This window comes from Octopus bimaculoides, chromosome 5 (genome assembly GCF_001194135.2).
Source record: "Octopus bimaculoides isolate UCB-OBI-ISO-001 chromosome 5, ASM119413v2, whole genome shotgun sequence".
Lineage (NCBI taxonomy): Eukaryota > Metazoa > Mollusca > Cephalopoda > Octopoda > Octopodidae > Octopus > Octopus bimaculoides.
In genome coordinates this window covers 36,405,274-36,416,469 of record NC_068985.1, presented here as the reverse complement: position 1 = coordinate 36,416,469, position 11,196 = coordinate 36,405,274, and the positions used below count along the sequence as shown (strand labels likewise).

At 37.2% G+C, this 11,196-nt stretch overlaps 1 protein-coding gene across 1 annotated transcript in view; it reads right to left on the bottom strand.

Annotated features, from left to right (window-relative positions):
• Positions 1–11,196, bottom strand: part of LOC106879149 (apoptosis inhibitor 5) — a 28,464-nt gene that overhangs the window by 12,133 nt on the left and 5,135 nt on the right. Inside the window, exons 2-7 of the mRNA XM_014928587.2 lie at positions 7,777–7,938; positions 6,424–6,592; positions 4,990–5,141; positions 3,828–3,968; positions 2,284–2,349; positions 833–1,027 (exon numbers count right to left, since the gene is read on the bottom strand). Of these exons, the coding sequence (XP_014784073.1) occupies positions 833–1,027; positions 2,284–2,349; positions 3,828–3,968; positions 4,990–5,141; positions 6,424–6,592; positions 7,777–7,938 (885 nt within the window). The remainder of the gene's footprint in view (positions 1–832; positions 1,028–2,283; positions 2,350–3,827; positions 3,969–4,989; positions 5,142–6,423; positions 6,593–7,776; positions 7,939–11,196) is intronic.

The following is an 11,196-nucleotide window of genomic DNA, read 5'->3' as shown; positions in this document are numbered from 1 at the left end:
CCCATGTGCCACCTGCACAAGAGCCAGTCCAGGGGCACTGGCAACGATCTCACTTGGCTTGCCGGGTCTTCTCACGCACAGCACATTTCCAAAGGTCTCGGTCAGTAGTCATCGCCTCGGTGAGGCCCAATGTTCGAAGGTCTTGCCTCACCACCTCAGCCCAGGTCTTCCTGGCCCTACCTCTTCCACGGGTTTCCTCAACTGTTAGGGTGTGGCACTTTTTCAAGCAGCTATCCTCATTCATTGAATAGCTGTGTGAAAAAGTGCCACACCCTAACAGTTGAGGGAACCCGTCGAAGAGGTAGGCCCAGGAAGACCTGGGCTGAGGTGGTGATGATATATGTGTACAGTTACAAAATTCCATTCACATGGCATTAGTCAACCTGAAGCTAGAGTAGTGCTGCACAATAGGACCAAATCCAAAGCCAAATGGTTGCAAATAATTTTCTTAATCACACAGCCATGCCTGCATGAAAGAGAGAAGTGTGTGCATGTTATTAAATAACATTAATCAGAGCAATAGCTGGAGACATTACAGCTAAAAATTGCATCTCTAGTTGACTAGTTTATTTAACACCATAAGCAATCAAATCTAGTGCATCATAGTATGTGATAACTAATATATTATTGATGTTTTGTTTTAATGTTTATTTTCCAAGCTGGTATGGGTTGAATGGTATCTTTCAAAATATCTGTCCAAGTTATTTCATTTGTGAAGCCAAAGTCACAAATTTCCCTTATATAATTTCTTCAATAAGTCTTCCTTGATGTATAACATCATCATCATCATCAAAATAAAAACAAATTGGGAGAAGAAAGAGCAAATACTTACAATTAGTTTTTCATAAATTCGTTCCACTTTTTCTTCAACATCATCCAATTCTCCAGCAAATTCTGAAATCTCTGCAAAGAGCTTCAGCATTTCAAGTTGTACATTGATGTTTCCATCAATATTTATCAAATTAGAGAGATCTAGTATTACATGATCACATATGTAGCTGACAAATACTTTGGAATGGACATTTTTCTACAAAAATAAAAACAACAATAATATAAGTGGCCAAATAAAACAAAACTAATCTGTGTAAAACATGTTAAGCCTAATGATCTATTTATCCTCTCACCCATTCACACTCTTAAGTTTCTCTGCTCGACTCACTTCTACTCACCTCATACCTTGTAGAGCTACCTGGGCACCTCATCTCCACTATCTATTTCGTTGCAACTCCTATTGATCATTCTCACCCTCTGTTCTAAACATGAGTAGCCATGTAGCTCCCCTACAAGAACCTACTCTGCACCCTCACTCTTTTCACATACATTAACCCCCTCATCTCCTCACATAAAGCACCCACATCTCCACCTGCACTTCAGGTTTCATAGTCTTGCAAGCTGCATGATGACTTCACTGCTGCCAGTAGCATGAAAAAAAAAAGCATCCAGTACATGCTGTAAAGTGGTTGATGTTAGGAAGGGTATCTGGCCTTTGTTATGGCCTGGAGGACAATGATGAAAAGGAGGGGACTAAGGACTAATTCTTGACAAACCTCTACCTTGATGAACCCCTATATAAAATGAACATGTTATATAGACCTGTAAAGAATTTCCTATTAGAATATGGACACATACTGAATTTAATAATAGAAAAAGCAGATGTACTTCAAGAGGAAACAGCTGGGATTTACCCTAACTACCTATATAAAAATATGTGTGTGTGTGTGTGCGTGTGTGTGCATATGTATGTATGTGTACATATGTATCCATGTGAATGTATTTGTGTTTACCTTTGTCTTTATATCACATGGTAGCTTTAAACGAGCATCTTCATCATACAAGTGAGGCTGTTCATTTACAGTCTTCTGTGAAAAACATATCTAGTTATGGGAAAATATTAACTCACTTGGAAGCAGGTGAGGGTTCACAACAGGCAGGGCATCTAGCCAATCAAAATCTGCATCAACAAATTCTCTTACCCGCAAAAGCTTGGAAAAGGGGGCATTAAAGGATGATGATGAAATATGCATACACACACACACACACAATGGTCTTCTTCCAGTTTCTGTCCATCAAATTTCACTCACAAGGCCTTGGTCAACCCACATATATAGCAGAAGACACCAGCAGGCAGTATCCTTGCAGTGGGAGTGAATCCTAAACCAAGTGATTCTAAAGTGAACATCTTAATCATACAGCCATGGCTACACCTAATCCAAATATATATAAAAATCAATATAATTTTTTAAATTAAAATAAACATGATGAAATATAGGGAAAGCTACTCACAGAGAAAAGAGGTAAACTTTGCTTGACACACTGCATCAATCTGTCAGCACAATCAGGGTCTTCAGGCTATAGAAGAAAAAAGCCATTAATTTAACAATAAGTTATATGGCTGCTGTGCATAGTAAAATTAAACACCATCAGAATTTGTTTTGGTTGACTCATTTCTTTATTTTCTTCTACATTTGTACAGAGAAAATATTGCCAACACTTGTTGGCTTAGATAGTGTGTGTGTGTGTGTGTGTGTGTGTGTGTGTGTGTGTGTGTGCGCACACACACACTGTCTTGTGTATGTTTGATTTTTTCAGGCCAATTTTATTATTTTATTTTCCTATTATTAGTATCCTCTCTCTCTCTCTCTCTCTCTCTTTCGGAGAGAGGCACAAGCACATACACAGACATATACACACACGGCAGTAACTTCCGCCTACCAAATTCAATGACAAAGCTTCGGTCGGCTCGGGGCTATAGCAGAAGGCACTTGACCAAGGTGCCACGTGATGGGACTGAACCCGAAACCATGTAGCTGGGATGCAAGCTTTCTAACCACACAGCCATGCCATCAAAGCTGAAATCCTAAATAAATTCTGTTTTTGATATTCAATTAATAAGGTCAGATTTGAACTTAAAGAAACGTTGGCAATGATAATAACCATTTGCATTGCATATCATTTACTAGTAAGGTATACCTTTCATCAGCTGGCTTGACTCTTCTTCCTTCCTCTTATCAACAATAAACAGCTACTTGTGAAAAGTGGCATTAAAAAGGAAAATATTACCCGACATACTGTACTTTAAAAATTATCATGCATTTATTCACTGATATACTGACTAGAAATTAATAAAATTATCTTAAGATGTTTAAAAACAGAAAGAAATCAGATATATTGAAAATTAGGTTAGGAATAGAAGAGATACATCCATAATCAGACTAGAGGTAATCAGATACCAGGTAATTACTTCTTTGCTGATAGATGGCACAGACAGGTTTCTCTAGCAAGTCAGCTGTGTTTACACATGATACAGCAAGTGGGAATGTCTGCTGCTCATTCACCCAATATTTTTGGTTGAATAAAGGGTAAATAATGCCTCTTAAGCATACTCAGTTCAGTGATAACAGTAATAAGAATAATTATTCCCAAAAGGCTTGTGGAGGTGGGTAAATGGTATGGGAAAGGTGAAAGCATTGCTTAAGTCATTAGGCTAGACAAGAATGGGATAAGAAAAAACAGTATTTTGGCAGGGAAAAATCCCTTGCAATATTTGTTCTGCTTGAATTGCAAAAACAACCCTTGTCACTCTTACCATCTTAAGTTGCAGTAAATCAGTAGCTGGTCCATTGGAAACTTACATGAAACAATGTTATTGTTTACAATAAGCTTCCAAAAATAAAATAAACTTTGATTGTAATCTAGGATGCTAGAGATTAGAACAATACACAAAACGGCAGATATGAGAACAATAAAGGAATGTATTTAAGTCTAATAAACAATTACTCAAGACAAAATAGTATTTTACAATAAAGAGAGTTTAAACTTTCACCAACATTAAATTTTTGGTCCAGTTCTGCTTGCATGATAATAATATCCACCAATTGTTGACGGCCAGTTACTGTACTCATTGATTTTAGGCCCTTTAACATGTTCATAATGGCAATAAATTCCATGCAGGTTACATCCATTAGCACCTGTCAACAGAGAGCAAATGAAATCACATACAAATATAGTATAAAAACACATATATGGGTTGCCAAGTATTCACTATATTACAAGTCATTAGATAATTCCTACATGTATCACAGACAACTGAACATAAGAAACATTCTAAATTCACATTAAATATAATATAATCCTTTCTACTGGAGGCACAAGGCCTCAAATTTGGGGGTAGGGGACTAGTCGATTATATCAACTCCAGTGTTTCACTGGTACTTAATTTATTGACTCCCAAAAGGATGAAAGACAAAGTTGACCTCGGCAGAATTTGAACTCAGAATGTAGCGGCAGATGAAATACTGTTAAGCATTTCATCCGGTGTGCTAACAGTTCTGCCAGCTTGCCACCTTTCACATTAAATATAATATAATGCATGGATGTGTGGTTATGAAGCTGGCTTTGCAATCACAAACTTTTGAATTCAGTCCCACTGGGTAAATATCTTCTACTATAACCACAGGCAATACATTGCTGAGAGTAAGATTGCTAGATAGAAACTGTATGGAAGCTCTTCCAGTTCAATCTCACTAATGTCACATTAGTATTATCCAGAATAATAAACATATCAAACACTATAAGACAGGATAATAAATATAGGCAGTGGAATGTTACAATGACTAATTTGAATAAAACAGATATAAAGTACTTGATAAAATATTTCCAATATTGTAAATCCATCCTAAGGTAAGAAACAGTTTAAAAAGCTATTAGTGCTTGTCTACCTGAGAAATGAATGTCAACTAGTTTGTTTTCAGTAGGAAAAGCATGCCTTGCACAACAAGAAGAGTTTACCTGACTAACTAAGACAGAAAGGGTTTATTGGAAGTGCTTGTCTGTCTCACCACCTAGCAGGAAAGGTTAGTTTAGTTGCTTGAGGCAAGAAATATTTAGGTTTACAAAACAAGAAATGTCAATATATTTGTAACAAAAAGAACCTCTCATGCTGTATCACAAACTCTCCCTCACACTAAATTCAAAGAGTTTACAATTTACCTTTCTGCACTCTCCTACAATGAGATCTTCATCTTCTTTCCCTAAAGTATCCTCAGGTAATACTTTTACTTTATTTGTTAAGAATTTAAGAGCCAGATCCCGTAGACAGTCATTTTCTCCAAGAATCATACTAAAAAGACCTTTCAATGTACCTGCAAAAAAAAAGAAGCAAAATCAGAAAATCAACAATATAAAGTAGTCATCTTCAACAATAGAGAAAGTTTTCAGCAAAACAAATGAGGGAGTATGCCCAATAATTCTGAGGCAGGAGGAAGCTGGACTACAAACAAGCAGTTAACATTAGTCAAAATTTTCATCAACAATTCTTCGTTCATAGAAAAAAAAGAAAGAGATTAATTATTAAGATTATAGTTGTTAAATCCCAAACAATTTTTGCAATGCAGTGAAAAGCAAAACAAATATTTAACTTAAAAAATTTCTTAATTTATCCATAAATAAAAACAATTTTTTCTACTATAGGCACAAGGCCTGGAATTTGAGGATGCAGAGACTTATTGATCACATTGACTTCAGTGCTCAAATGTTACTTATTTTATGGACCCCCAACCCCACCACCCAAAAAAATGAAGGACAAAGTCAACTTCAGCAGAATTTGAACTCAGAACATAAAGCTAGAAGAAATGTTGCTGAACATCTTGTCTGGTGTACTAATGATTCTGCTAGTTCTCCGTCCAATGCTTAAATAAAAAAGTAAAAAAATAATATTGTAGGATGTTAAAATCTCTCTATTTTTTTTTCTGTTTCACATTCATTTTCTATTATAACATTTGCATGATTTTAACAAAAACATGACTGCTGTTCCTTTGATGCCTATTTTCAATGTGAAAAGTTAGACTAATGTACTTTTCCTACAACTACAATGAATTTAGCACCAGCATTATTTTAACATCTACTTTACTATGTTTGCATGGGTAAGATGAGAATATCCTGGGATAGAATTTTCAATGCTCTGTTTCCAGACATGGTTGTGAAGAGGACTGGAAATAAATGACACTTTTTGAATGAGTCCTTTGTTTACAAAGTTTGTGCAACATGTCAAGAAACCTGTCCAAGTTTGCATAATGGATTGCAAGCAAACAACACCATCTGCAAGACCAGTTTGAACCGGTAAATGCATTTGAAGATAAGGAGAAATATGAACTCATTCACACAAGCATACACACGTTTATACATATATGCATACACACACACAATGGACTTTTTTCAGTTTCTGCTGGCTAAATCTACTCAAGGTTTTGATCAGCCCAAGATACCAGGTGGGACTGAACCCAAAACCATTTGGTTGAGAAATTAACTTCTTAGCCACACACTTATACCTGTACCATAATGGATTTGATTATGCTCAAGTCATTAACATTTGGTTAGTAATTTAGTATCTAAATTACCCACAAAAAATAAAAGTGTATGACTAACCTGAAGCATTGATGCTGAACAATGTGGTGAGGGACGACTGGATTAGGCTCAGCTCAGAACTGTCAGTAAAATGTTGCAGCAACTGAATAAGAGCCACAACTATTTTGGACACAAATTCAGGTGTAACTCGGCACAACGCTGGAAGATCTTTAATTGCCTGCTTCCGGATCTAAGAATTTGTAATATAAAAATATAACAGATAAATAATGTTGACAAAGAGTTAAAAACAAAATTTAATGTACATTAGTGGTTACATTAATAAATTGGTGGAGAGAACAGAGTTGGTTAGTATATTGATTTTATTTTCAGGTAAGCTAAGCATTTACAATATACTAACTATACACCAAATTCTACTTCATGTCAAACACACTTGCTTTTATATATATGTATATGTATGCACTCCATCCTTTATTATACAGACAGTTTGATGGATGATCAATAAAGAGATAGTGGGAAGGTACAGTAATAGCAGAGAGGTGATAGATGGGAGACTATCATACAACTTAATATGAACATAACTGTCTGGAGAGACTCCAGTGTAGATATGATATTATATATTATATCTCCATATGAGCTTCACCCAATCATTATGTTCATATTACATCCCCATCATCACCATTGTCATTATAAATGAACATACATATATTTACTATTACTACTATAATATATTGTTTATTACACACACAAACATATTATATATATATAACATATTATATATATATATATATATCACCTCCAAACCTTCCAATATATATATATATATATATATACACACACACACACACACACATATATATATATATATATATATATATATATATACATATATATACACACATAGACATATATATAGAGAGAGAGACACACACACACACACACAATTATATCTAGTTCCGTCAGACTTAAGATTCATCAAGGATCACTTATGCCTGCCTTGCAAGCTGCCAAAGAAAGCAATATGATCAAAAATATAAACAAGATTGGGAATGTCACAACTCATTTGCATAATAGTACAATGTTGACAGCTTAGCATTATATATGTCTATGTTGGTGTGTGTGTGTGTGTGTGTGTGTGTGTGTGTGTGTGTCTAAACTAACAAGTAATGTAAAGTTTAAAGAACATTTAACAATGTTTATAATAAAAAAAAAAAAAAATGTAGGGCAGTGATTATACCTCCATATGGTTTAAACAAGAATTCATTAAGCATTAACTGCAAGTAGGAGAGAGATTACACAGAAAATAATATATAAATACTGGCTTACATTTCACACACATGTACAGTAATGCAAAGCAAATACGCTGCTTCATTATATATATGAGTAATAAAGAAGAGGAGCAGCTGAATAACTTACTGTAATGTCATCATCTTCACACAATTCAAAAAGAGCATTGAATGATTCCTGGCTCAACTGTGGGAAGTGTTTAAAGAACCGGGCGATGAACTGTGATGCCAGCCGTTTCTCACTAGCACCACTTTTAACTGCACTTAGGATTGACAGATACTGTTCTTCATGCTGAAAAGTGAAACAAACATTTTATTCAGACAGAAATTTTTTTCATTTTCAACAATGAGTATTTTGCTCCAATTCACAACCAAAATGTCATTTGTGCACTCAAACAATACAAATTCAGGCATTGGGTCTCATGTTTTTTGGTGGGCTTTTTCTCACTAAGGCTGATTACTTTTAAATACTGTTCACAGATGATTCTAAAAACATATAAAAAAAATTTTTAATGTTTAAGTGAATTACAAGAATACCTAAATAAATGCTTTTGATAGTTTTAATATGACATATTATCATTATTTTGTAGCAATATCAAATGTTTCAACTATTTTATGTAATCATGCACAGTATTTGTGTTATTTCTCAAATCATCCAAGGAGTAAGGAGAATCCAGTAATGAGCAATCCAACAGTAGCCTTGTGGTTTAGACTGTTCTATAATCTCAGAAAAGGGGCTCTACATAATGTACCATTTCACTTTAACATCTCTGGCTAAACTTGATCCAATACAAAGCAGGCGTATGTAATGTACTATTCAGATGAAACTGTGCATGTGTATATGTTTAACTTCATCTTCATTTTATGTGATGGGCTGAATTAGTTCTTTAAACTAGCAGGAGTACCCAGCATTGCTCAGGTATTAAATACTTGGCAATGGTCTTAATAGGTTCTACCATTCTTTTTTGTTGTACATCTCTTTCAATATTTTTTGCATTAAGTTGCAAACATTGGCATTGGGGAAGAAGTGATTTTTCCCATAGACCATAAATAAAGTAGTAACAACAGAGTGAAAAGCCCTGGAGAAGCCACAAGAGCATCTCAGGAGGTGCAACAAGCCCTGAAAAGGGCCATGTTATCGTTCTCACAATAGCCCTGAAAAGGATTTCACAAGTATAAACGTCCTTTTTCGTTCACATGTAAAGCAGTGGGTGCAGTGATGCCAAAATTCAAGCCATCTGCAAGGAGATGGAGAAGCTGTAGCAGAGAGAATAAAAAATAGACTTAAGAAAAACAGGTAATTTTGAAAGAATGGCAACAATAGTACTCATTCACCATAAACCTGTTCGGCAGAGAAGCTGCAGTATGTTGGATGGCCTACAGCACCTCTTGGTAGACAACATTTTTTCTTTTGGCTTTCGGGGCAAACACGAAAAGGTCTTTTTTACATCTGACGTATAATTGGCTGTGCGAGAAGCATGGTTGGCCTAAATGGAGGCCTGTTGTTGTTAGTGTTTGGCCTTGGGACTTGTTGATGGACATAGCAAAGCAAAGTCAAAGAGGGAACTGAAATCAACAAAAGGGACAGGGGCATTGCTTATCTGATGGAGTAAGAGGTATCCTGGGTATAAAGATGTTTCTGATACCGCAACCTATAAGAATTGTTGCTTCAATAACATAAGGCAGCACATTTTTTACCACTAAGCGCATTCCATTGCACAGACGTGGTGGCTCCAGGTTCCTCAGCAGCATGACCGAAGCTCCAATTTTGAGGTGCAGTTGATGAGGCGGTAGTCTGGAGGGGTCCAAGGAATTGAGGAATTCTGTGGGAAAATTAACAGCCGCTTCTTGGTCCACAGACTTGTAGGTGTGAAGATTTCCAGGAAGGCTTCGCAGTAGGTTTTCACAGTAAATGTGTTTTGGGGAGCTAATATGGCTCTTTTGCACAGCCAATTCAGGTTTTCATAGTTTATGTGCAGATCAGAAAAAACAGCAGTTGTAAGGTCATCCACAGTGTCCACAGGTGTGCCTATGTGTGAAACAGCCATCTCTCCAGCTGCATCGGAGGGAGCTGTACCATCACCGACAGTGAGAAGTAGCTTGGAGAAGTCACCCAGTAAGTTGTCGCTGAAAAGCTGGGCCCTCATGTTTGTTGTAAGAATCAAAATTGTTACGTCCTGCTACAGGGAAGATGACTTAAAGCAAGCCATTACAGTATCGGCTCTGGTGCCTTTTGGAATTATGGGTAGAGTTTGCCTGAAATCACCAGACAGAAGAGGGAAACACCTCCCATGGGGCTAATACAGCCCCTGATGCCTTTCAGGGTCTTGTCCAGTGCTTCAAGGGATCCTTTATGTGCCATGGTGCATTCATCTCAAACAATGAGCTGGCACCTTTGCAGCACTTCTGCTTTGTCTAAGTCTTTTGTAATATTGCAGGTGGCTGAGTCGGACACAGAAGCATTGAGCGGGAGTTCGAAGGTCGAATGAGCCGTCCTCTACCACTGGGCAGTAGAGTCGTGGCAATTCCGGAAGAAGCTACAGCTAAAGTGATCCCCTTTTGCTGGCGTACTTTTGCAAGGAGGATTTTAGTCACGAATGCGTTACCAGTTCCTCCTGGGGCATCTAAAAAGAAAATACCTCCTTTGCATTCATGAATGGAAGTGTAGACAGCGCTGTATGTGTGCTGCTGGTTCTGAAGCAACTTCGGCTTATTTTTGTTGATGTATTGTTGAAGAGCATCAACGTCATAGGCTGTTTCCTGAATAATGCCTGTTGGTAGTGTGTGTGAGCCTATTCTGCTGACTTTCGGTAGACCATAAAATGAAAGGTTGTTACTGCCAGCAGTAAGTAGGCTACCCTCAATGTCGATGAGTGCTCTGTTGAAGAATTCATCGTTAAAAGCAACGTTCAAGTGAGGCAACAGAAGTTGTCCATGGTGGTGATAGTCCTCTGAAAGGTCTTCTTTGTATTTCTCCCATAAGGTTACAGGATCACTGAGGGCACATGTTTGCAGTAGCACTGCAAAGAGCTTCCGAAGACTCCTCCTCAAGCATATTGTAGCTGTTTCTGCCAAGGTTGCATCCCACTGAGCGCTGTCTTCTAGCAGGCCACGTTTAAGGCAGGCTTCGCAGTATGTAGCAAAAGCTTCACCACTGAAGCATTTCAGGTCGTCAAAAGATGTCAGTCCCGTGACCTCATGCAGCAGTAGGCGAAGGTAAAAACATTCCTGTTGGTTAGGGCAAACTGTGTAAACTCTTCCAAGGGTGGGGGAAGATTTTAAGTTTGGCTGCCCTTTGGCGGGTTGTCTTTGTTTCCTTGATTCCCAAATGCGTGTTTTCTTTTTCCAAATATAATATAATGAAACCTGGGGATACAGGAGGATCTTGGCAAAGGAGTCATTGGTGCATAGTTTGAAGAAGGTGGTGAGCGCGGTGTCCTTGGGTTCTTGTACCAGCTGAACAGCATTAGAGCTTGAGAAGTAGACTCTCTGGCCATTTTCAAGATGCAAAACTTGAAACAAATCGATTTTTTCAGTTTTTCGTGGTTTT